At 43.0% G+C, this 27,291-nt stretch overlaps 1 protein-coding gene across 5 annotated transcripts in view; it reads left to right on the top strand.

Annotated features, from left to right (window-relative positions):
* foxp2 (forkhead box P2) overlaps window positions 1-27,291 on the top strand; it is a 102,974-nt gene that overhangs the window by 64,319 nt on the left and 11,364 nt on the right. For all 5 annotated transcript variants that reach the window (XM_086268165.1, XM_086268164.1, XM_086268168.1 and 2 more), the window contains 10 exons: window positions 6,030-6,167; window positions 7,410-7,499; window positions 9,460-9,640; window positions 10,899-11,184; window positions 12,916-13,020; window positions 18,921-19,008; window positions 20,582-20,665; window positions 24,863-25,073; window positions 25,932-26,035; window positions 26,192-26,293. In XM_086268165.1, coding sequence (XP_086124291.1) covers window positions 6,030-6,167; window positions 7,410-7,499; window positions 9,460-9,640; window positions 10,899-11,184; window positions 12,916-13,020; window positions 18,921-19,008; window positions 20,582-20,665; window positions 24,863-25,073; window positions 25,932-26,035; window positions 26,192-26,293 — 1,389 coding nt within the window. The remainder of the gene's footprint in view (window positions 1-6,029; window positions 6,168-7,409; window positions 7,500-9,459; window positions 9,641-10,898; window positions 11,185-12,915; window positions 13,021-18,920; window positions 19,009-20,581; window positions 20,666-24,862; window positions 25,074-25,931; window positions 26,036-26,191; window positions 26,294-27,291) is intronic.

Here is a 27,291-nt window from a genome sequence, read left to right as displayed (position 1 = left end):
GTTTTACATTGCCCGAAATGACTTTGTTCAGAACGTGTTTGTTAGCGGCCCTATTGATCATTATCGATAAGAAACAGAGCAGAGCTCTGTTAGTGTAACACCTGCTGGGTGCAGGTTTTGGCTCACCATCCACCAGACATCTCAAATAAACTCCTCACTCCTATCATGATTGCTTCAGGAGCCACGTGTAAAATAGCCAGAATGACCCCAAACCCTTGCAAGTGACTGTGTTGGATGGCATCCACCCGCCCCGACCCCACCTCCTGCTACTTAACGTCCAGTTCTAAATCATGCAAAATCTGAGAGCTCGCCCTGAGCAAGTGTTGCAACTGCTGCTGTGTCACCTTTCATGCCATCGAGCTGTGACTACTTTTTCTACAAGATTAATAACCTCAGCTCCATCTGTGCAAAGCTCAGCTATGAATGAAAATATTTAAGGTTTTATGGTTGGTTTATGGATCGGCAGAGATGTTGGTTTAGCCGTGTTTTCTGTAAATTTGCAGCTTCCTGCCCAGGCCAGTCACACCGGCTGCGGGCACTGGGCCATCCTAGGAAGTGTCACACTTTTTAAAGGTCAGGTCCACACATTTCACTACTGAACCAATATCATCTCAATAGCAGCACTCATCTGCTTATTGGCTTTCATCCGGAACACACGCACACACACACAGATGCAGGGAAAATGGCTGTGACGCCAGGCTTAAGCGTAAGTTAGCCAACTCCAGTCTGCGTGGCTAAAGGATGCTACTTCACATTTACATTTATGAATATATCTTTCCTCTGCATCCCCTCTGGTTGGATCTGAAAATAGAGAAAAATTATCACAGAGAAGAAGGGAAAAAAAGAGTGTTGGGGGGGTATTATGTTATTCATGAGAAAAACTTCTGTTGACTCTGAGAGAGAAAGAGGGGGGAAAAACGTCAGCACATTTTAAGTCAAACACCCTTGGTTACTGCTTTTGTAACCAGAAAACAAGATTCCCCCCCACCCTCATCTCCCTCCTTCCCTACTTCTTTTTTTTCCTCCCCCTGCATTTACAACACCTACAGGACAAGATTGCTAAATTGCGAGGACAGAGCAGGTTCATCATTGTGATGCAAAAGAAGTTGAAATGCTACCCCAAGGCGAGGTAGCTGAGTTTGGGGGATCAAGAGAAAGTGAGAGGGAGGGATAAAAAAAAAAAAAAGTAGCTCAGACCTTTGATGTAGCAGCAACAAATTTACCTTGTGACAGAAGATACATGGGTGCAATAAACGAGTTATACCAGCCCTTACACATGCAATCAGATGATTCTGGCCAGGGTGTTAATTGGATCCTAACCGGCAGATCTGATACGCCCGGGCCCTGGTGGTGAGGGGGAAAGCCTTTCCAAGTGATGAACTATAATTCACTGAGCTGCTTGAAGCACTTGTAATTTACTGTGTGTCACTGATGAAGAGGCTGATCCAGTGGAGGCCATATTACCTGCAACATCAGAGGAAAGTAACCCCCCCACCCCCGACACACACACACACACACGCACCCCACATCCACCTGCTCTCACTTGTGCTCTCTCACTTTCTTTCTATTACAGTTCTCTCCTCTCTCTGCACTTTCTTTTATAATTCCCTCCCGCTCGCTCTTTCTGTCGCTCCCATTTACTCTTGAACTGTGTGCACCTGCAGGGAGGCATCAGTCGAGAGTGAATTGTGCCAGTTTAATGATAAAGGTGTGACAATTTGTACTGATAGTGACACAAACAATGTGCACAAAGTCGCACAGCTACACTACATTCAAGACGCTTAATCAGTGACTTTCTTTCCTGTAGAGATAAATCAATATGGAAATTGTGCTAAGCCCGTTCCAATCTCCTTGGGCTTTTTTATTAGAGGCTTTTACATGATGGGTCTTTATGTTATGATAAATTGCACTTCCCATGCACTGCTGCCAAACTGCTATGGAAATTGATTTAGGAAAACATTCAGTAATCTACTTAGCTTCAGTCCTGACAATCTACAGTATTGATCTCCCTAAGCTGAACACACGTCATGCATTTGAGCGTAATCACTCTTATGTATGCGTGTGTTATTTTGCATAGGAAACACAATCAGGCCTCTTGCAAACTTCTCAGTCAGGTGCAAGCCACACCAGCTCGCCCTGTCGCCTTGGTGGTCCTCTGGTGGAGAGTCCCAGCTATCAATAATCGCCCAGCCACATTTGGCAGTAATTGGCTAGTAAATGAGCAGTGTCAACTGAAATGGAGTTGAGAGGTCAGAAGTCCACAAACTACGGTGGAGGTCTGCTCGGCGTTGTGGCCCGTGCCCCCCCTGGGATGCTTAGGAGATTGAGATGAAATAAGGAAATGTAGGGAGGCTACATGTAGAGAGGTTTGTCTCTTTTCTCTCTAGATTTCTTAATCTTTTTTTTTTCTTTTTCATGTGTAAAATGAATCTTGTGGCTTAATTAGCAGTGACTCTCCTGCCAAGGATCCACAATAATTACCGACTAGGACCCTTCCATTTCTCATTGCCTTTATCTCCGCCGTGTCTGAAGCTCCACACAGTTCCCCGTTCAGTACTACAGCAACTTATGTCGTTGATAACAGCCACATGTTCCAACCCCCTCAGTGTTTCTGACTGCCATTTATTCACTGCCCCCCACCCCCTACCCCCCTGCTTGCTTATTAGTGCTAAGTATGATGGAATAAAATCAAATAATAGGAATTCCCTTCTGCTAGACTAATTGTTCGAGCTAGAACTCTGATACATTTTATCTCTGCTTTAGCTCATTTGAGTTTGTTCGTAAAAAAACGTATCTCACAGATAAAGTGCCGCACAGTGGGTGTAATGTCTGGAAGTGTCCATTGGTCAGGATAGACAACCGTGCGAGCCATCTCAGGAAGAGATACCTGAGCTCTCTGTGGATGAGCTTGACCTTTCACAGGGTGTTGGAGAGGCTGGATATAGGGTGCAGGTGTGACAAGTGTGCTGTAATGATCTGCTTGTTCTGGTGAGGGCCCCAGCAACGTTTTCTCATCATCAGCCAATTTAAATGGCTTTTGTTTTACTCTCTACCCTCTCCACCTTCATGTCAGTGTAGCTCCACATGCTTATTAAAACGAGGGGCGGAAATAAATAGCAGCTCAAATGTTTCAAAATATGCAGTTTTTAACTACATTTTTTTTTCTTACAAATGTCTATAAAGCTGGTGTTACATTCAAATGCCATTTTTAAAACTCATTAGCTTGCTGCTCTCCATCCAAATTTGCACTATTAAAACCAGGAGGCTAACCTTTTCTGTTTTTTAAGGTCCCCAGTGGCGACATCAGCTGCAGCTAATTTCAGACAATTTAATAAATACCATTAATAATTTTTCTCTTTTCCTTTTTTTTTTTGGGTGCTGCAGTACTGGAAATGTATCCTTTTGGATTACAGAGAAACAGAGGCACAGACCAATAGGAAAGAGAGTCTATTCACGGTGCACGGATGTTTACGCCACTGCCAGCGTCTTCTAAATGCTCATTAATTTTATCCCTTCGTGGCAAAATCATTTCAAGGAGAAGCAATTCAGCCTCCTGTTCCTTTCAATTCACCGCTCATGTCAATCAAGCCCTCCTGCAGTATCCTGCAGAATGGAGGTGTTATATTCCTGCAATTATCATGTCATATACTCGAAAATGTAAATGAACGTGTGTGTAAAATTAAATTTATGGGTTGTCAGTGAAGAATAAGAACCAGGAGAGCAATTACTTATCTGCTTTCATCTTGGAGCCTCTGATACGTCAAGCAGAAAAGCATGCAGTTAAATGCTGGAATTAGCATTGTGCTGCACTTCACAATAGACATGGGCCAGTGCCTTTTCTCCCCTTTCTTTCTTCCTTCTGCCTTTTCTCTCTTTTTGGTTCCCCTTCCTTTATTTTATTTTATTTTATTTTTTTTGTTTGGAGCTGTGAAATGAAGATGATTATCACCCATTATGTCTCTAAAAAGTTAATAAAAGCATAAAGAGAGCTTCCTCATCTCATAACTTGGTTGCTTTCTGTTTTTATTGATTTTTTCTGTTTTGTTTAGTTGTATTCATTGCTGCTAAAATCCCTGACTTTGAATGGTTATAGTTTATCAGTTCTAAGCTAAAAACAGTTAGAAATAACATGCAGAAAATATATGCATCTGCATACTTTGTGCTTTTTTTGTAAACTTAAACATCTCTGAGCCAGCACCCAATTAATAGTCTTAATGAGTGCATCTCTCGTGTTGTTTCTCGGCTGCACGCATTCCATTGTAATGGTATCCAACACAAAAACAGGAGTGACTGCGGGGGTAATTACTTACCTTGCAAATATACCTATAAGGGTTAATAGCATTGAAGGTGTAAGCGCAGCATTTGCATAATTACACGTGGACTGTTTAATTTGCAACTTTTTGACGGCTTTTGTTCCGCACCTTGTGCATTTTCTCTTGTACTCTTGCATCGAGGAGTCCAGAGAAGAAAAGAGATGTACCACAACAACATCCTCCTCCTCCTCCTCCTCCATCTCTTCCACCTTAGATGGAGTCCCTTCTCTCTAAGACCCTAATGAACAATGGAGGCAGGATTTGTTTGAATATGAATATGAATGTGCAGCGGGGCCGGCTGGAAGTTGACCTTCAGCTGTGATTTTCAGTTCATCAGGATTAGTCAAGGCGGGCGATCAGGAGCCACTAATGCATAATGACTTCTAAAATGAAAAATGTGTAGTGACCATGCAAATGTCTCGGCTAATCAAAGAGGGGGGAAAACCTGGGGTGGGGGGTAGGCGTTGAGGAGAGGAGAACTAAACAAGGACGTGTCAAGGCCTGACAGAGAGAGAACGAGAGAGAGAGGAAGAGGGAGGGAGGAGAGACGCACATGGAAAGTAATCAAGCCAGCTTGATTAGCTGGCGATGAGGACAGGGACGTCTTATTGGCCCCTTGACACTCCATATAGGCTAGCTACTGTCATGGCACCTCTATGCTAAGCAGTGTCGCAGTTCAGTAAAAGTGTTACTACATGTTGATATTTTAATTATGTTAAGGTCTAAAATGCCTGCCTGTTTACCATTCAGCTCTAGGATGCCACAATTCTTGTTCAAGAAACAACAAACTAATTTGTATCTGCAAATGTTGGAAATGTGCCACTTTAGTCTTCTTATTCAGTAAAAAAGCATTGAGCTGTTGTGTTACTGAACCGAACTGAACACTAAATCATTCACTCATGTTGGCTTCTTTTTTCCATAACTGAGGAGTAAACAAACACACACACAAAAGTCATTCAATATTTAAGCAGCTACAAGGAGCAGAAATTCCACAATATCACTGCAAGCCTACTCTCCCCTGTTAGAACGTGTGCATGCAATCAAAGCCTGAAGAGAAACGTATCATCGCTCTACTGTTCTGCTGCCTCAGAAGTGGCTCGCACTGTCTCCTCAGAAGAAAGTGGCATAAGCAGCGTATGCATCTTGGTTTTGTTTTGGAGATGTTCTTCTACTGCAGCGAGTATTACCTAAAAAGGGCATGCATTTTTCAAAATTACGTAGCCTACTACACCAGCAGCCTTTATGAGAACTTAAGAGTTGCTTTCACACCGTTCCAACAGATTAAAAAAGAATACTTCAGGTACACCCCAAACTCCCATGACATAATGCTGATTGTTCCTGCCATGCGTCCACTTCATCAGCGTAGTTTCAATCAGCTTTAGAGTTGTGCATTTTTTCACGCTGTTTCATAATAGCGGTGCTGATAAAGTGGGGGAGTTCAAGGGTCCTGCTAATTAAGGTCTATGTCTATTTAAATCCTTTACTTTTCCCAGCGGGGTAAAGGAAGGAAAATAAGATGAGCAACACAAAGGCACGGCACCCATCTGTCCTTCAGCATCTCCTCTAGGCTGCAAAGCATCACGGCCATGAGAGGCCTGCTCTCCCTACCTCTCCAACCACCAATTACCACACTTCCAGCAGATCCATGCCACTATGCCTGAAAACTTATTCAGCTCTTCGTTTTCTTTGTTTTTCCCCATCATCGTCCATGTATAGGTTCCAGTGTCAGTGGCCATGATGAGTCCCCAGGTGATGACGCCGCAGCAGATGCAGCAGATCCTCCAGCAGCAGGTGCTTTCCCCCCAGCAGCTCCAGGCTCTGCTCCAGCAGCAGCAGGCTGTAATGCTGCAGCAGGTACACACACTCCAACCTACATGCACCGTATGAACATTGTGACACTCATGCTGTGACATACCCCATCATCACCTAGGCTGGTTTGCCCACATCCATACAGTTACACATTTAAATCCACATAAAAATGTAGTCTGGTGTTTGTACAGGCATACACAAAAATGCACACACAACCCCTCCACATAAGTGTGCCCAGCCACCAGTTACGCCAACTCACCACAGCCCCATGTCCTTGACACGCTTACCAAGGGGAATCGGAAATTGACGTACTCCTGCATGTCACCTCTAATTAACCGTCTCTAGTGTGTCGCTGGTTCAATTCCCTGACAAGCATCCATCAGGGACTGTGAGAGTAGGGCATAGTTGGGCTGTGCAGCAGAAGCTGAACGATAAGTGATGGTGATGTAATATTTGGAATCAACTTGAGAAAGCGCACTCGGCAGAGTTGAAATGCATTTGTCATTCATAGATTTGATTAAGAAAAAGACAATAGTTTAATTAAGAATGTCAGTCATTCTGAGTCTTCTTCATTAAGAGTTCCCCAGCTCGATGTGGTCACATGCTTTCACGCTCTACTGTGCAAGTACAGGGATTTGTCTTAAAATGTGACTCAACATTTTTAGTTTCACATAAGATTTGATAGAAAGCTTGATCATCTGCCATACACATCAGTCACTAAATCAACATCTACCTTCTGTTGTTGATTTACGTATTTAAAAATATTTCTCAATTGATTCTTGCATATAGTCTGTTAAAGCGTGTATATTTCAGTAGCAGTTTGCATAGAACTGGATCAAGCATTCCAGTGGCCTGGCCTGCTTTGGCTTCTCTTTTTAGGCCAAACAGCCACATGGAAAAAAAAATGATATGAAAGTTTAAATAGCGGTTTGACTATGTGTGTTAATAGAATCAGTTTAAAGTACAGAGCTTGATCCTAAGAGAGTTTATTTTGTTTATTTCAACCACTCCAAAGGAAGCCAGTACCTTCTGGCAGCTAAATACATAGTTAATATGATGGATTGTTATCCCTGCAGCACTGTGGGACTATTAACATTCCATAGGAAATAAATTGTGAAAGACTGCAAAGATCTGAGTCTGACACTGAAAAGATATAATAGATCAGCCTCACCAAGTTTGTGTAACAGAAAATTTCAGGGTTTTTTTTTTTAACTTTGCTTTGATAAATACATAAACTCATTTTGAATTTCTACTTTTGCTTGTATTTGCTTGTGTGTTTATGTACAGCAACACCTGCAGGAGTTTTATAAGAAACAACAGGAACAGCTTCATCTGCAACTTCTGCAGCAGCAACACCCTGGCAAGCAGGCTAAAGAGGTAGGTGCACACCCGGGGACATAACATAGTAATTTAGCCTCATGGGGAAAAGATGGTGAATGTGTGCATGTAGATTCTCTATAGATAGTAATAAGCACCATAAAACAGACAGCTTTGTTGTTCTAGAAATAAAGTAATTAAGCGGGCTAACCCGGAGGTATAATACTACAATAATCCCACAGCATACACATGCAGTGCTGGCTATTCTCCTCTGATTCCTGCTAGCATTATGCAGTATGGAGATCCAGTTAAAGACAGTTTCATGTCTTGTCTGTATTCACACATGCTCACACAAGTCAAAGGGTGCTGCAGCCACCTCGTCAATGAAGTGTTTCTGCGGGCACACAAACACATGCAGCACCTCTGAAGTTGCAATGTGCATCGCTCATAAATCACAATGACAGGCAGCCGGTCGACAGACATGCCTCTGTCTTGTTCTCTTTGGATATCATGGAGCAGTAGAGGAGCATGACAGCCCCAGCCACATTTGCGTAACAGCGTCGGTCCAGGTCTAGAGCCACGGCCAGGCAATTCTGTGGGAACGGCTAAATTGATTCAAAAATGGGTATCACATAAACACGCGTTCTGTCTTTCTTTTTCATCTCCCTCTCTCTCTCTCCTCAAGCAGCCCATTATGCTGCCCTTACAGGAAGTCACAACTGACCTCCCCGCGGCTTTGTTTCTGTTTGGATTTGTGAATAGAGTTTTTCAGGAGGCTCGCCATCAAATATGGAATAGAAATTGCTCCCTTATTTCTCTTGAGGCAGAGGAGAGGTGTTTGGGGGGGGGGGGGGGGGCAAACCGCCTCCCGCCACCACCACTCCATTATGCAGCCTGTTTTCCAGTGAGCGCATCACAGGTTTTATCCCCCAAACCCACCCAACCCCTCTCCCTTTCTCAGTCCCTCAGTCTCCATACTTTTCTAGGTACACCATCACTAGCATACAGAAACGTGACAACAGAAACTGGCCTCTGTGGTTAAAGCATTACATATGCACAGCTAACTGGAAATACAGAAAAGTATACCCCATTAAGCCTCAGTGAATGTGCACTTGCAGCCAATCATTACCTGAGATTTTTGCTTCCTAATAGGTGTTTGCAGTACGGCTGTGTTTCAGAGCTCAGAGCCAACTGCTTTTGTCTCTCTCTAAATTCACTCCCTTTCTCAGTTGTTTTGCAGCGGTGGCTGAGTTTGATGTTTTTCATTTTGTTGTTGTTTTTGTTTTTGTCTTTGTTTTTTTCTTCTTTTCTTGCACAAAGCTTACGCAATTGCCTGTCTGGCCCAGCGATAAACAACTCTGTGAGCCAACAAGGAGGGCTGAGAGGGAGTGGAAGGGGGGGTGTAGTGCAGTGGATGTGTGTTTGTGTTTGTGCGTGTTTGTGTCTATGCATTCACATGCAGCTTTAAATCTCTCTCTGCTAGTTCCCTCTGGTCACATAAGCTGTAACAGACCATCAGTGAAGGCGAGACAATTAACTATCAGGGGTGGTGGTGGGGGGGATTATACCAGAGGCTTAGTATCATACACAATCACAAGCCACATACACTGACAGGCTTGAGAGCTGGTATATCAGCATAGCTTTGTTTGTGTGTGTGTATGTGCTCAAAGACATGAACATACACAAAGACAGGAGAAGAAGGTGGTACAGCCCAAAAAAAACAGGAGGAAAGACTAAGTGAGCACAGACAGAGAGGGAGAGAAGCAGAAGAAGAAGCAGAGAGGTGTAGCTAAGGTCACAGCAGAGGCGACTGAGTGCACACTCTTCACGCACAAACAGCGCTCCGTCTCCTCTGTCCTCTCCCGCTCACTCAGTTGTTAATTCGTCTGTAATTTTCCCTCCTCTCCTCTCCTCTTCACTCCTCTCTTGCTCCTCTCCTCTTCCTCCTCCTCCTCTCTCTCTCTCTCTCTCTCTCTCTCTCTCTCTCTCTCTCTCTCTCTCTCTCTCTCTCTCTCTATAGCAACAGCAGCAGCAGCAGCAGCTGGCCGCCCAGCAGCTCGTCTTCCAGCAGCAGCTCCTGCAGATGCAGCAGCTCCAACAGCAGCAGCACCTGCTCAACATGCAGCGGCAGGGCCTGCTCACACTGCCTGGTCCCGCTCCAGGCCAAGCCGCCCTGCCCGGACAAACCCTACCCCCACCAGGTAAGAGGAGGAGGAGAGCGGAGGAGGAGTGGTGGGAAGAAGAGGGAGCAGGGAGGTAGTTGCGTTGATATTAAGCACGTGACTTGCAGCAGTAGTCACATACTTCCTGTATTTTTGTCTACTAGTGCTTTTCACAGTCTGGCTCTGTTTTATTGTTCCTTCCGGCTGTCTAGTGTCTCCAAGCCCATCTGTCCTACTACTCATCTGCCTTTCTGTCCTGTCTGTCTTTTTCTAATTGGTATGCTGCTGTGTCTCTCATACGTTATCTTTAAGTATGTCTGTCTGTCTGCCATCCCTTCATTGGTATGCCCTTCTACCATTCACTTTGTCCTTAACTCCCCTCATGATTGTTTTTAGTCTTCTGTTCTTCCTTTCTCTTCCACTCTTTTCTCATCTGATTATGGCTTTCTCTGTCTTCCTCTGTTCCTCTCTCAGCTGTGCTCTGCCTCTGTTTGTTGTTTTTCCATCTCTGTTTCTATTCCCTCACTCCCCAACTCCCCCTCCTTCTTTCAGAGGTTGTTGTTGTTGTTTTTGTTTACTGCTTTTACTGAGAACAAAGGAGAGGCAAAAGAGAAGAATAAAAAGACAAGCGAGAGAGAGCGAGGAGAAGAGAGCAGGCTCCATTTTTGTTTTTTCCCCCCCCCGAGCCAAGTAAACACCTATGTTTGTTGTTTACCACCAAAATGGCGCAGACGAAGACAACAGGCAGGAAGATGTTAGGAGGAAATAAAAGGAAACTGCTTAATTCTGTGCCAAGCTGAAAAGCAGCAGTTGACAAAGCTTGTTGTTTTTAGGTGGAACTTGCTCATATTCAGTATAATCAGTCTTTTTTTATGTAGTTTTACTCATTGGACACACACGAGTCGTTGTGCGTCAGAGCTACACAAGTGATTCATAACCAGCTTAAAACCAGTATTTGACTGTGCAGAGAAGACTGTACGTGGCTTCAATAAACAGGAAACTGTGATTTCATATTCGAGTTTGCCCTTGCTGAGAGCAGGGCCTTCAGTCATGCAGCTGTATGGAATTTCTCTGGCTGTTGAATAATCCATACAGAGCTAAGCTTTTGTCCTGTAAACACAGAGTGCAATGCATCCTAAACTGAAAACCACAATGTGCAAGTGAGAGCTAATAAAACAGCTTGGACTCTTTTCCTTTTTTTTGTATTAAGTATTAAGTTGAGCAACTTTATTCATTCAGTATACTTTCTCTGTTCCCTTATCTATTTCTCTCTCTATCTCCTTCTTGATGTCTCTAGCTGGATTGAGCCCCGCAGAGCTCCAGCAGTTGTGGAAGGACGTTACTGGAGGCGGTGGTCACGGAATGGAGGACAACGGCATCAAACACAGCAGCGGCACTGGCACCGGCGTGGGTGGCGGCGGCGGTTTAGACCTGTCCACTAACAACTCTTCTTCAACTACCTCCTCCTCCAATCCCGCCAAAGCATCGCCGCCCATCTCTCACCATTCCATCGCCAACGGACAGTCTCCCGCCCTCAACCACAGGAGAGAGAGGGAAAGGGAAAGAGAACGGGAGCGAGAGAGGTAAACCAACTAAAATGCCATCTGCCACCTTTTTGATGCATCACAGAGGAAGAAGCAAGGGAAGATGAAAAGTTTACAGCACTCGTACTCTTCACACGAGCTTGTTTGTTGCCGTGCCACGATTGAACACATCAAAACAAGGCACTCAACAACAAGCCATCGTTACTTCAGGGAAAGCTGGGCGTTTTGTTTATTTATTCAAAAGTTTATTAGTGTCTTAAGGAAAAAAAATAAGAGCCTTGTTCTCCCGGGGGACCATGCGTTCAGTTGAACACACTTAGCTTGCACACACATATCAAAAGCGGGGAGACGACGCCATGCAGCCAGGCGCACTTACAACAAGCGTCTCTGGCAGAGAAGACAAGGTAACCCCCTTGTACATTAAGTATTTAGTGCTTTCTTTCTTTTTTCTCTTTTGAAAATTACCTTCCATGCTTGCTTGTCATGTAAACAGAATACGTGATGCCTTGAGTGGCGTTTCCAGGATGTTTATCCTTGTGATGCCGTCTTTTATAAATGCATCCAGCACCGAAACACTGACTGTTCACATATCTGCCTATCTGGCCCATGCATTATTCAAAGGCTTTTCTTGGGCGATATTATAATAAGGACTTAGGGTGTAGCGATGTGTGTGTGTGTGTGTGTGTGTGTGTGTGTGTGTGTGTGTGTGTGTGTGTGTGTGTGTGTGTGTGTGTGTGTGTGTGTGTAGATGCTCGGTATAGACTCACACTGGAGGTGGAAGTGCTGTGTAATTGGTTTAAAGTAGATGCTATCTCTCCAGTACCACTAAAAGGAGGCTTGAAAAAGATATCTTTAGAAGGAAGACAGAGGGAAAGAGAGAGGAAAGGAATGGATAAGAAGAGAAGGAAGAAAGACTTTATCTGCTTGTGTCCCGAGGGGTGTGTGGTGTCTCATAATGATCGAACAAGGAGTATTGTCAGGAGCACTGCTTACTAACATGCCATGGATCGATGAGGGGAAAGCCCCTCTGTAAAACGCAGCGTGAGCTCTGCCTGCACTAAGACACACAGGCATGAATGCATGTAGCCATCGACCACACACATGCATGCACATGTGTAACCTATATGCAGACAAACACACGCTAAGACACAGACTGTACACACTCTCATTCACATTTTCGTACACACACACACACAGACACACTAGCGCCTGGCCTAAAAGGTTAAACTGTCATCTTTAATAGGATGTGCTGTCTAGGAAGGGTCGTAACTTATTTGGGTGCCATTTGAAAAACGCCAGAACACCCCTGCTCCCCTTGTCCTCAAAGAACATAAGTTACACAGAGTATTAATCTCCTGATGAAAATTATATGGCTGTCTGGATTTTTAATGTTTACTTGAAAGCCTCCACCCCTCCTCCCCATAATGGCTTTACAAGATGGGATGGTGACTACAGTGGAGACAAAACTAGATTTCCATCGGGGATGGTAGTCCAGCCTATTTCTCACACATTAGTCTTTGCCATCTTAATATAGTTATCCTGTAGTGATTATTTAAACTGAATGGCTGTTAGCCATCAACATCCCAGTTCCCAAATTTCCTTTTTATAAAGCTGCTGTTATTGCATTCATCCCTTGCTTTCTCTCTGTCTGATTTAGCCCTGGTTATTCATCACATGAATTGCTGAATTAGTGCTCTGACCTCTTTCAGCGTGTCTTTAATCTGCTATTTCCCGTTTCTTGTTTGCTCATTTTTTTGGGCCCGCCTCTAGTTCACTACACGAAGAAAGTGGAGGGACTCACCCCCTGTATGGTCACGGTGTGTGCAAGTGGCCCGGCTGTGAGAACATCTGTGAAGACTTTGGACAGTTTTTGAAGTAAGGACATGCTCTAATACAAATACGTAATACTGGAAATAACATATATTATATATATACTAATATACTGAGTGTAGCAGTAGTTCAGGCAAGCTGAAAAGTCAGTTTTCGCTGCCATCCTCCCTGATCAGTTGATCCTAGTGCCAGCCCAAATCATCTGATGCCACACATCTCAAATAGGGTGTGCTGTTTAAGCATTTTTAGCCTGAATATAGTCGCTGTCCCTCTGCAAGTTGCTTTGCAACCCACATCCCTCGAGGTAGTGCTGTTTCTTGTTCCTGCCTCTTGCTTTCCATGTGTGCGTGTGAGGAAGGGTGGGGAGCTCCCAGAACAGAGCCATAATAACACATAAAAATGACTGAAGATGGAAATAACAATCTCTGAAAGCGATCGCCTTCAGTACAGTGCTTGGTCTTTCTGTGGGGGCCTAACAAAGAAAACATCACTGCTTTTCACAGAGCCCATTTTGACCTTATAGACAGCTAGTTGACAGGGTTTCTCTCTAGTAGTGCAGGATTCAAACCAACTCTGGTCCATAACAAATTTTCCTTCCTGGCGTGGAGGGGCCTGATAGGTTTGTGAAAAAGCGTCAAAAGCTAATGGCAACTCGCACGGCCGCACACTTACCTCCACAACAAAGGCCCCCATTCACTGTTGTCATGGTGCAGGCGCCAGAGCGAATGGACTCTTCATGCTCCATCAACAATTTAGTTAATTAGCTCATTTGTAATTGGCCGGCTTTGTTGCCAGGATGTTAGTGGGGGGACATCAAAGGAAGAAGGTGTTTGCAGCACTGCCGATTACAGGTTATCACATTGCCACTCAGTGAGAGTCTCCCTCTGCCTCTCTCTCTCTCACTCTTTCCCCGGCTCCCTGCTCTCACACAGAGAAGAAAAGAAAGGGGAAAGCTTTAATTTGAATATTCTAATTAGATTTGTAATTAACTGTGAAATAACGATCTGGTGAGTGTTTTTCATGGGCTGTAAATGTCCATGTGAATTCGCACAAACTCTTAAAATCAGGACATTGTTCTGGCTTATTTTCCAAATTATGCATTTTTCTACTGTAGTGGCTGTAAAGTTACAAAAGGCTTTAAAAAAAACAGTCATATTTAGGTCAGGCTTTGCTAATTCAATGCCGGCTTGTGAATTAAAGCTAAAAGGTGTATCTGTAAAATGAAATGACACTAATAAACATGGTGTTTACCTGTCTTTCAAAGACAGAGGGAGGCAGTACATTAGACTCCATTTTCACACACTGCCAAGGCATAAAATCACTTAAAGGCCCCATTATTGACGGCAGTGGAGTTCAATGAATCATAGTCTGACAAGTGTGTTTGCTAATCCCCTGTGGAAAATGTGCCGCATACATGTCAATGCCAATACCAGTGCTCTAGAGTGAGCATGGCATAACCATAAGCATCATCTAGTCATGCTTATGAAAAGCCAAATGCATGTGTACAATCCATTGTCCAGCCTGGAATACATGTACGGCAGTCCAGGTAGAACAGTTTGCCTTGCAGCTTGAGAACAGATGTGTGCGTGATAAGGCAAGCCTCTATCGGATTAGTAGATTTTCTGATATCTTGTCCTATCACCTTAGTACACTTACTTATAGAAGACATCAGTCTATTTCTTGGCACTGTATGCTCCTTTCACGCTCAAACACACGTAAGTCTGTGTGCTGTAAGGATACTGTGTCTAGGTGGCTTAGCTGGTTATTTAGGTGAGGGACATAGATACAGTGTGTGTAAAGCCATGTGCCTGCGAATAAGCTGGTAAGCCAATGCAAAAGGATGCATGGCTGTAAAGACAAACTGAGAGAGCTCCACAGATAGAGGGAAAATGGGTAGATTTCATACTTGAAAGCGAGAGCACAGGTTGGCAGACGGTTTTGTAAGAACACTTGCCAGAACATTGGCTGGTACAAAACAGAAAACACACACACACACACACCACTGCAAGTCAGAGGCTGGCTCTATACTGTAACCCAGCCAGAACATGAAAACAGACACCAACAAAGAAGGCAGACTCGTCATCAGAACAAAGATGGCTGCTCGGTGGCGTGCCTCGGAGCAGTGATTGTAGGTGTCAGAGGGAGTCCTTTCATGTTTCCGGAGATGCCAGTCGACGACACACACAGATGCACTCACACACAAGTGCAGCTTAAACGGGGTTACATAAAGTGGGTGTCAGATGTAGATGACAGTTTAGATGTTGGTACTTGGGTGTGGGTTATGTATGCAGGGAGGTGGGGTGGAAGGGGGAGAGGGGACCCGAGTCAAGCTGGCGTCTCGTAGCTCGCTGTAGGAGCTCGGCTCAGCGGCGGTGACACGTTTAGTCATCTATTGTTTTGTTCCATGAAGAAACTTGTCAAGATCAGCATTTAATAGCTCTTCAGTGCGCTTTTAAGTGTTCTCACCTGGAAAAGGTAGCCGCAAGGTGGCTGGCACCCTGAATTAGCTCTGTGAAGTTCAAAATGAAATAATATTGCTGGGAATGTTTCTCCGAGTGGTGGGTGTTGCTGCTTTGTGGGTGTGTTTGTGTTAGTTACAGAGAAAGAAACATTCATGCTTTTAGGTTGCGTGCCAGGGCTATTTTGGTGGGAGCCTTTTTGGTAAACAGAGGAGACAGAAAATGCAATTAATACCTGTAAATGTGGATGTTTTATTTGTATAATTTGTCAGTACAATAAATGCCTCCAGCTTACTGCAGATTTTTATAGCGCTTTAAAAAAACAAAGCTTGAACACATCAAATGTGTTCGTCTCCTGTACATGCTCGTCTTGTTCCGCCTACTTTGGCTTTTTTCCCCCCTCAGTAATATACCTGCAAATGCATACTTGTTCTCACTCACACACAGTTAACTGTTACACTCTCCGTCACCATTCTGCTCTTCCTATTACTGGCAGGAAGGCAGGCTCCATGTTAAAATGGTGAGCTCAGCTGCTAACCTAGTGTCTGTAACCCGCTACTAATTAAACCCACAAGGCATCAGGCAAGTGTCTTTGTCTCTATATAATGTGCACATACACACACTGTAGAGGCAGGCACCTCAGTCAGGCAGGCCCCCCGGCCCCTTTGGATAGGTAAGCTTGCTTTTACCACTCCACATGTCTGCTGCACCGTGACAAGACCTTTAAAAGGGAGGGCACCGACACCAAGGAGACAGTGTGAGAGAATGTGTGTGTAAATCTGCATGCGGTGGATATCAGGTTTTCTCAATTTGTGTACAGTTATGGAGGCCAACTTTCTGTGCTGAGCCCCTGATAATACACACAGTCAATTAGCAAAAGTGTATCATCCATATATTCTGGACTTGAGCAGATTTATTATCAGGCCCTTAGTGGACACTGATGGCTTATACATATTCATGTACCCAGCTACTGGGAAAAACCTTTGAGATGTTTTGTTCCCCTCTCTTTTAGAGAAAAGAGAAACTGCAGACTCCAATAAAAACGAGTCTTTATGTGAGAGTTAAAAACAGCTGTGCATCACTCCTCCCATAGTCTGTGTTCATCAGTCCCTTTATCTCTTTATTTGCTTTGATTCCGCTACCTTGGCTACATATTTCACTCTGCAACACTGTTCTCTACGCTGCTCTTACATTCCTTTCATCACACGGGTAATCCTCAGAAATCCGTGTTTCTCTAGAATGGCTCATGGACAGTAAGGCTCGTATTCTTTATCTCAAAGTGTGAGTAGTTTTATCTGAATGCTACATTTTAGATCAATTCTCTTATTTGCCCTCAAAATGTACAATTCCATCAGAATGCTTCAATTTGGTTACAAGTGAGGAAGCCAAAGTCAGTTAACAACTCAGGAATAATGAAATAAAATGAGACATAAGATTAATAAAGAGATTTCTGTTTAATCAAAGAAGACAAGAGAAGTTCATAGTTCAGAGAGGACAGAAACACAGTCATTTATTTTTCCACATTTCAGTAAATACAGCGTTCTTTCATTATTTCTTCCTGTCTGCCCATCTGCGTCTGCCCCCGCCCTTCCTTTCTGTCTTTGTGTGGCATTATTAATGCACAGTAGGACATACAGCCATTTGAATATTTCATAAATGCATGTAGTAATCTTCCTGTAATTGTCTTGCTAACTGGCCAGCAGTAGGATGAGCATATGCAGCAAGCTGCAACTGTCTGGAGGACTTCCACAAGGCCTCCAAGCACAAACACATGCAAAATATTAGATAAACAAGCTTCTTGTTGATGAGAGGCAAGCTTAATAAAGATTTCCCCCTTTCTCTTTCTCTCTGTCTTTTTTTTTTTTTTTTGTAAAGCGGTATCTTCAGGGACAGCGAGCAGCCTGCTCTGTGCTTTTGAAGCAGCTGTAATTCATGACACATGCCATACATCAAGTGCATAAGATAGCATTATGGGCAGTGAAATGAAAAGGGTATTTGCAACATTAGTTCCCTCATCCTGCGAGGGACGTGATTAAATGATTAATGAAATGCCCCCTTTTTGCATGCGCATTCTGAAACAGCAATTAGGCACAGGGCTGAGGAAATCCACCAGTTCGTCCCTTCCCTTTCTGCTGCTATCCCTCATCCGTCCCTCTCCGCGCCCCCCCACTTTTTTTTAATGTTGCCTCATTTTTGATTTATAATGGAAAATTTCTGAGCATTAGACCTGAAATGGTTATAAAAGTATAAGCAGGGACAGAATGGAATGGTTTTAAATGTGCACAGGCTAATTGAAAGGTACAGAGCTATTGTGATTACAAATGTTCTATTCAGGTTTTGATTGGCAGGTCGGGAGGAACCAGCTCAGTGAGTTGGCTTGTTTTGCACGTTGCAGATAAACAAGAAGTGAGGCTTTTGGGAGAAAATAAAGGAATACGGGGTTTGTGGGGGGAGGGGGCTTATTTCTGTGTATTTGTGTATCTATTTTTTTTTATATGTGCCAATCAGTGTTTGTGCAAGCTCATGATAATGTAAGCAAGCGTGTGTGTTCTTAGATAAAGCGAGAGAGATTTTGTACTCCCTCTAATGCACTGGAGGCAGAGCTGTAAATGATCATTGAAGGGTCTGCAAGCTAACCTATAATTACTGGAGATAAAGTGGCAGCTCTGGCATTTCATAAGCATGTCTCCTCAAAGCTTGCTTTGTGAGTTTGTCACCAATGATCATTTAGATAGAGGCTCATTACCCAGCATCACAACACTTTAGAAACCCCCGTTTTGCCCCATATTGGTGTTCCTCTGAGTGTGTGTGTGTATATGTGTGTATGTGTGCGTGTGTGTGTGTGTGTGTGTCTGCATATGTGCGCTTTACCAAGAATAAAGGTCTATCCTAATGGTGGAGCTTTTGTGTCCTACAGACGAAATCCAATCAAGGCAAAAACCCTCATTGACTGTTATGGCTGTCTGGCTGCCTTTTTTTCTTTTAATGAGGCGAACACACCAGATACATTTAATATGTCTGCTGCTAGATAATGCACCTTCAAGCAAAGAGCCGCTTTTGTGTGTCAAATGTTGCTGGTGTTAAATCGTGAGTATTGTTTTCGGTAAACGAAGGAGACAAAGCTATTCTGCTGGCCCAGCATCTTTTATTCTCTGTAGAAAGCGGCGCTCGGGGTTGCACTGAAGTTAGCCATCTAAACTGGCGCAGGCCTATTGTCATGTTAAACATGGCACCACACACCGTCATGTTACTTCTAATTACCTCATTTCAGAGTGGAACAATGGGCCTGTACGGGATCCTATAGATAATTATCCCAGTATAGAAATATTATCATCTAAATAAAACAGTGCTGAAGTTGATACTGTAATTATCATCCTCTGAAATTTTGATCATGGTGAAAATGAATTTCGCTTGCTGCCTTCTTCGGGCTTGAAATATTGTATGGATTTTAAAGTTGGCTTGTCATCTCTTCTCCTCCACCGCCAGGCACCTAAACAGCGAGCACGCCCTCGACGATCGGAGCACGGCTCAGTGTAGAGTCCAGATGCAGGTCGTACAGCAGCTAGAAATACAGGTACGTTTTCTTTCTGATAATAAAGGATAAAAAACGGGGGGAAGAAGTCTCACATATTGTTTTATTTTACAATACTGAACTTAACTCGTGAATCAGCCGTTCAAAACTTTATGTTCTGAAAGTTGCGTGTGTGAGAGGAAGGCCATATTGTGGTCTGCTTAATACTTCCAGACAAGCAGGACCTGCTGAATTCAACAAAGCCACTAAACAAAGGAATCCTCGGGCCTTACAACCAAAGTCATTATGGCTGTTTTAATTGAATTAAGCGTATGCTTTATTTTCTCTTCCTTTCTTTTTCTTTCCAATTAATAGCAAACGCATCTCTCCTACTCTGCTGTGTTAATTAACTGCACTTTGCACCTGAAGAAAGCTCAAAAGGAGGGAACTATTTTCAGTAGGTGGAGCGTGACCTTATTAAGAAGTCATGCTGGCTAGATAATGAGAGTGCTGATTGAGCGACATTATTACTCAGCACTGCCAACAAGCGCTGCTTTTCCTTTAGAAACAAATATTTCAAACTGGGTACAAACTCAGTGCCAGCTGAAACAGTCAGTCTGCTAGGTGGTTTCTTTATGGTGGTTCGTTACGACTTGAGCAGTTCTCCCCAGCGAATGAAGGTAGTTTTATTAATCAGCTCCTTTGTGCTAAAAAAAAATAATAATTGAGGGTATACAGTGTAAATTCTAACCCCCTCAGCCAGTCTGGGCCTGCTTAAACACAAGCATCTCTCCATCCTTTCTGGTTTGATAAATTGTTTTTTTTAAGTAAATAAATTGTGCAAAATAGAAAAAAAAAGATCCAAGCTGTTTATCAAATATGTATTCATTTTCTGTCCAAGCTACTGAAGCTTGCTCTTTACAGTGTGACCAATTACAGTGATACACTTGTGTTGCCTGTCCTGTCTCTTGTCTTCTTTGTCTTCTCTTTCATTCCTGACTCCCACCATCTCTCCTTCTCTTTTTTTTTTCTTGAGAGCCGTCACTAGTAATGAGGCCCAGCGTCTGTGTATGCGTGCACACCTACTTGCTTGTCTGTTTCTCTCCGTGTTTGATCCGTGTGTGTATGTATTAAGGGCGTGAGAGGGTTCAGGCTTTCACATGGTCCAGTCCCTGTCACTCCTTGTGAATTAGATTGATGATAGGCAATGGCTGGAGCAACTAACTGGACCGGGGAGGCGGGGCCACCTGGCACCCTGTTTGGAAGACCTCTTCACCTCTCAGCAGCTGCTGGCTGCGCTCCATCCCCCTAACAGTGTCCACAGGACTTTGAGCAGACACTCAGGACCACCTAATTTATGGCCTCGCCAGCTTGTTACTGTCAGAGCCTCTCTGACCTAAATTCTGCTATTGACAAAAAGATGAAATGCTATTTGTTTTGCCTGACCTGTCTGCACCTTCTCCCCCAGCCCCTCGTTTTCTACTTCTTTTACCTTTCGTGCTTTCTTTTTATTCATCTCCTCTTTTTCTTTTCTGTTCTTTTTCTCTCTACCAGACAAGTCTCGTGTCTCACCTTTGTTTATTTTCATTCTTCTGTGTATTCCCTCCTCTAATGTACTCTCTTCTTCTCTTAACAGCTTTCTAAAGAACGTGAGCGTCTTCAGGCGATGATGACCCACTTGCACATGCGGCCCTCAGAACCCAAGTCATCTCCCAAACCAGTGAGTGCATATTGCTCTGGATACTGTAAACAGGCTCGGCCATGAACGCAGAAAATGAACAGTTTAACCGTGCAGCAGTTGTGCGAGTGAGTGACAGAAGATGAAAGGAGGGGAGGGGGAGGAATGGGATTTGTAATACAGAGTTACATCTGCTTCTTATCGGTTATTGTGCGCCGCGAGAGGACAATGGAGTTTGGAAGTGTATTAGATGGTGGAGCGGTGGAGTCCTTGGCTAAAACGCAGGGTCATTTCTTTGTGATAGATATAATAGCCAAAACAACCTGTTGGCTGCTGATGACTGTTTGGCTCAGTGGCTTGCAGCGGCACTCAAAAGTGAAATGGGAGAGGAGAAGACGTGTCATTTTAACAACAAACACCTGAAAATTACAGCTGAGTGCTGAAGATGATGTGGTGTTGACATAAATACCCACAGCGAAGCTGAAATTGGTTACAGAAAAAAAAGAAAATCCCAAATTGTAAACGGGGTCACCGAAGGAGGCAAATGATGCCATTCTGGATTTACTTTCTCTCGCCTTTTACTTTTAGATTGAATGAAAATAAATGCATCTCTCCTAACCAGTGTTTGAATTTGATATTAAGATGATACATTTTTGCAAACATTATTTCCTTCCAATTTCAGACGTTTTGAAATATTTGAGAGCAAAACATTGTTAGCGTGTTTCTGCTGCTTAGTAAGTGCCTATTTTCAATAGAATAATTTTCCTCATCACCTCTCATCATAGAATGTAGATAATCACAAGATAGCATAATTATCCCATAATTCCATCAGGAATCAAACTCCCTTTTTATTATTCTCTCTCTGTCTCTCTTCCTCTCCCTCTCTGTAGTTTTTTTTTTTAATCTTCAAAACTCCAGCAGCTTGGTTCCATCTCGTCCAATAAAGAATTTGCAGCCTATAATCCATGCCTGAATATGAATGAATGATGCTAATGAAGTATTGCATTACATAAAGCACACATGAAAGAGCAGCTAATTGCATTTGATGGTGGGGGCAATTCAGACAGAATTCCTAAACGAACAGTTAAGTTCTCAATTTTGAGGATTCCCCATTTTTTTTAAGGGGAGGTAATATGGAGATTTGTTGCAGGGAATAACATGCACAGGCGTGTTTCTGTTGCAAAAGCTAATAGATGGGACAAAAGAGAGCGTGATTGGCCGGTTTCCAATGGCAGCTCGAGTTTGCACCCAGTAGAACTGCAGATGCAAGACAGAAAATCGACCCCACAGTTTGATAAAAATGAGCACTCCACGCTGGCCTATCAGGGCTGAGAGTGAGTCCTATTTTTTCATTAGTGAAGCCCGTGGCTAACTAATACCAGATGAATACAAGACACTGGTTCACTGCCTCCAATATGACCCTATTCTACTTCATTAAATGCTACCTTTTGGCCATGCCGTAGATGGATGCGAGTCAAAGTTAGCATTTCTCTTTCTCCCAACCTTGTGTATTCAAAAGGTAACAAAGTGCTCACTTCTTCTGTTTGGCTGTAATCACTTCCACTTTGTAAAAATGGAACTCTACGCCACTAAGGCTCGAAGGCAAGGAGTCTGCAATGTTTATGTTTTAACATTATAAATATACAATACATCCCAATATTCATATACAAGGGCATTTATTTAGAATCTAGTTTGCATGTTTAGTGCACTTTTTCTGTCATACAGAACGTGAGTGTTTATCAGATACCCTGTTTAAAAAAAAATACATCAAGTTTTTCACAATTCAGGGTCTAGTAAGCACGTATGTAACAGGATGCACGGAGAAAACAACATGAAACATTTCAAATCACACACAAATTTGCACATTGCATACTTTGATGACGGCATAGCTGGCAAGGAAATGAATTGCTATTTTTATTGAAGGCGTCAGTTGTGTGTTTGTGCAGTGTGAGTCTGTCAAAAAAAATAGTAAAACAGTGCTTAACAGTGAAAGACACAACAGGGAGCACTTGGAGTGTAATTAATGGTTTGTGTTCAGATAAAGTGATGTTTAAAACATTACCTGGTACACGCTTTAAAAAAAAGTAGATAATATTAGGAGTAGCTGTACACACTTGATCCGATCTATTAAAACAGGTTAATATGTACATTATTTCCATAACCTCTAAAGTTTCTTTCTCATTCCCCGTACTCATCCCTTGTCCCAGCCCATCACTACAGCAGCTCATTATAGCTAAGTGGGGATATAATTATCATGTGAAAACCACTACATCCACCGGAGTGTCTCAAACTTGACATTTTATCGTATTTATCAACACATGCCACAAATGACCGCCGGTACCTTCTCCTCAGCCTCGCTCCTCCATCTCTCAGTGCCTTCGGCGCCCTCATTCCCTTCCGTCTTTCAAGTCACTTTTAATTCAAACTCTCGCAATGGATGCATTCCACTTGTAGATTCACAATTAAGGCAATTTGGTTTGAATATGTAACGATGTCATTACCATTCCGACTAAATTAGAGCAGAGACTAAAAGGTCAGTTAGGAATTTTCCAGTCGGTTAGAGCCTCTCACATGAGATTTGGGAAGGAAATGCAAAAGTGGTGGAAAAGCTGGACGATTAGCAAGCAGAGCTGGCAGCAGAGCCAGAGGTAAGCAGCGCTCTCCTCGCCTCTAATGTCAAAGGAGGGAAGGAGAGAAAGACGCCAAGTGCACATGTGTGTGGAGTGGCTGTCACTGTCCGTGTAAATTCATTTAAGTGTCTTTTGTATGCTCACGCAAAGAAAGAACTCAAACTCCCACTTCCTATACTTCCTCATGCACTGAAAGTCACACTGAATTAAGGACAAATAATCTATTACATTTGTAATCTTTCCTGGAGGAATATTAGCTTTCAGTTGTGTTGTTGGGTTGAATTTCTGTGATTGACTGTCCACCTACAGAGCAGTTTAGATTAGACTAAAACTCAGGCTAGGCTTTTTTGTAGGGGGAAAAATACTTGCTTTATGATTCTTCATTAGGAATCTACACTGGCACACACTGAGTCATATACCTCTGTCACACTCAAGGCACACTGATAGTATCTCAAGCCTGGCCATGAAGAAAGTTTTATTGTGTAGCGACTACTTTGTTACAGTACTGTTACTGTTTTTGTTTCAGACGCCATTCCTGAATTCTTCTCACTAACAAATTGCAGATCAGTTCAAACTAAACATAATGTAATTAGTTACTGTAGCAGTTGTTTAATGACATATGCACCACCCAGTGTTGAGATTTACAAATGCAGACAGTTTTAGTTAAAAGCAACATAATTAGTTGCAGTTTGACCCTGTGCATGGCATACTTTGTCCACGGAGTTGCTTTGATTTGCTAATAGTGTCTTCATTTAAATATATAGAATCTGAAAGTGACAGGAGAGATTTTTTTTGCACTAGAACCTTTTTGGTTACATTATTTTGGTTAGTCTAGTATTGACAAATCAGAGTTGAGTATGAAACAGTCCCATTAAACACAAAAAGCGAGAAGTAGTTGGTAGAATACAATTACAAAATCACTGGATACAGTTTGACCAAAATGTATTTTTAAAACATATTTGGGCCTGTCGATCAGATAGTAGAGTTTGCAACCTGTACACAAAGGCTGAGAACTTCAACCCATCTTCTCCCTACTTTCCAATCACCCCGTCAACTAAAACTATCCAGGAAATAAATAATTTAGCCTTCCCCTTTTGTGACATATCTCAAATCTGTTGTAAGAAAAGTTGTGGTTAGGGACTAGGGTCAGACAGCCCATGTTCGCGAAAGCACTCCAACAGTGTAGAAAAAGAGTTTTGATATGCTCATTTCCTCAGTGCATAAGAATTATGGGTGGCTGCAGTGGGGTAAATGGAAAGGGAGGAAGGAAATGAGAGAGGGAGGGTGTGATAAATAGAGAGATAAAGAGAGATGGGGCCAGGATAACACGGAGGCTGATCGTTGGATAATCTTGAACAGCGTGCTCTAATTAGAATTCTTATGATACAATTTGGTGGTTGTAATTAGTGGAGATGGGCTGGCTCCTCTCCACGAGCCTTGTTAGTGGAAACACAGCTGTGTTAGAGAGGAGGAGAGCAGACACTCTGCTCTGTCAGAGAAACCACAAAATAATGCCTTCCTCCTCCTTCCCCCTTCCCCCCCTCCCCCAAGTTGTTTCTATCTCTTTCACGCTCTCCACCAATCACATTCTGTCTTCCTCCCATCGCAGCTCAACTTGGTGTCCAGCGTCACCATGTCCAAGAACCTGCCCTCGGCGTCACCCCCCAACTTACCTCAGACACCGACCACGCCCACAGCACCTATCACACCCATGGCTGCAATGCCCCACGTGCCATCGATGCTGGGAGGAGCAAACGTCCCCAGCATGGGAGCCATGCGCAGACGCCACTCGGACAAATATTCCATGCCTTTGTCGTCAGGTAGGACCAACTACTCAGCGCAGCACCTAACACAGATATCAAAATACTTCCAGTTACTGAAAAATTCAATTCCTGATTGAATTTAACATGAAGTGGCTTATTCTCATTTTTATATATGTTATATATTAGTTATTTGACATAAACTAGAATGCCACTTATCTAGTTTAGGATACGTTTCTGTTTTTATCTAATGAAAAAATTATGTTCAATACCTGGAGCTCTGGACTATTAATAGTAATTTCAACTAATCATATTCTAGCAGTTTAGCACACACACAGACATGAAAGTGAACACACACACACACACAACTGACATAAACGCATACCCACAAACTGCAGAGGCTTGTTGGTCTTACCAGTGTGAGCTGTCTGGTGGTGGGTTTATAAAAGCAAGCGTGTGTTTAATCACTCTATATGTAAATAGACAAGAACTTCCTCTGTGCATAAATATTACATGAATGTTAATTAAGTTCAAATAATGGTGGGAAAAAAAATACAATATTTATTACATTAAGACATTCAATGTGTTAAGCTTTGCATTTTAAACGGGACGTCTTTTGATGTTTATATTTACTCTCTGTGTTTAGTGTGGAGCAACATAAATTATTCAACTTGAGCCTAACTAACTACACGGATTTCATTTTATGGGATGTATTAGTGTTTAAGATCTCTCACGAGAGAGATTAATTAAAAATGCATTTTGTTAGACATGGAAAATGTTGATTTGATGTGCCCCCTTTCTCTGTCAACCCCCCTCCATCCCCATCTCCACCCCAATCCTTACCCCACCCCATTTTAATTTGATGTAACCTTGAGTAAATTCAATACCTAAAGGAATAAAATGTGCCAATTATTTCAGGTGGTGACACAGTATTTATTTTTCCAGAGATTGCCCCAAACTATGAGTTTTATAAGAACGCAGATGTCAGACCGCCATTTACTTATGCAACCCTCATAAGACAGGTGAGTGGGAAATAAATTAACTTTGCCTGATTAGATTAAAATTAATTGCTGCATGAATCGTGGCAGCTCTGCCTCTCTCCTCTCTGTCTGTTGTTGTATGCGTGTCAGTTACCTGGTCTCGTTAGTCAACCGTTATTTGATGTCATCTCATTTCAGGCTATCATGGACTCTGCTGACATGCAGTTAACACTTAATGAAATCTACAGCTGGTTCACGCGCACGTTCGCTTACTTCAGACGCAATGCTGCAACTTGGAAGGTAACCTTCATGAACACCCCTCTTCACCCTCCCGTGCACTTTCACTCCCATCACAGCAAAGCCTGCTCCTTCCTCCTGCTCAAGTCAAACACAAAACCTTAAGAAAGCATATATTTGCTCAGCACAGAGCGATTAGCACTCCTCTCCCCTTTCCTTCCAACCTCTGTCTTGAATGGAGCCCTTTTCTTCTTATTATTTATTTTTCCACCGTTCTGCCTTTTCTGTTTAGAAATGACAGGCAAAAGAATTATTCTCCCCTCAGATATCGTTTTCTAATTCGGTGCAATTAATAGCGGAGGCTTGGCGTGGAGAGGAGAGGGCTCTGACGCACTAATTATACAGCAGCCACTCCATCATCAGCACCTTTTGTTAAGAGATACACCCCTCCTCCTAGTCCCGAAAACCACCTTCTCTCGCATATCATTGGTTAATTAGGAAGAAAGATGGCTGTTTGCCTGTTAACCAGTTCTCCACTGTGCGGAGGCCAAAGATGCATGCACACAGGAACTCAATGGACACGTGAGCACATACATTGTGCCTGTGAGAGGGGTTAAGAGTGTGGAACTAAAGCAAGGGGGGCAAAGTGAGAACTGGCCTGTCATGGAGGGAGCACTCTTTATTTACCCACACAAAAGGGCCCATTTGTATATCTGTCCCTACAACTTTATTGTCCTGTCTCCCCAACACAAAGATGGTGAAAGATATTTTTCCTGCAGCACATGTTTTAAGCAGAAGTGTGCCTGTCTGCTGATAAAGAAAGCCCAATTTAAGCACCACTGTCTTCATTGCTTTCTTTTTTTGTTATTTATCCTTGGCCCCTGTATGTCATTTGTTAGCTCCCTTTAGCCTTTGTGGCTGCACAGAGGACTGGAGGGAAAACTCAACGAGCCGCTCATCAGCATGCGAGGCGCGTCGCAGCACTAGATTTAGCAAAGTGAATTAATTTGGATTTGGGATGCAAATGAGCACATGGGTGTGTGATCACCAATACAAGAGGA

The sequence above is a fragment of the Aulonocara sp. 'chitande type north' Nkhata Bay genome, linkage group LG17 (assembly GCF_057382095.1).
Source record: "Aulonocara sp. 'chitande type north' Nkhata Bay isolate Kocher_YH1m ecotype deep benthic linkage group LG17, A_spYH_male_GT1.1, whole genome shotgun sequence".
NCBI lineage: Eukaryota > Metazoa > Chordata > Actinopteri > Cichliformes > Cichlidae > Aulonocara > Aulonocara sp. 'chitande type north' Nkhata Bay.
The sequence above is the reverse complement of the archived record's forward strand: the minus strand, read 5'-3'. Positions and strand labels throughout refer to the sequence as shown.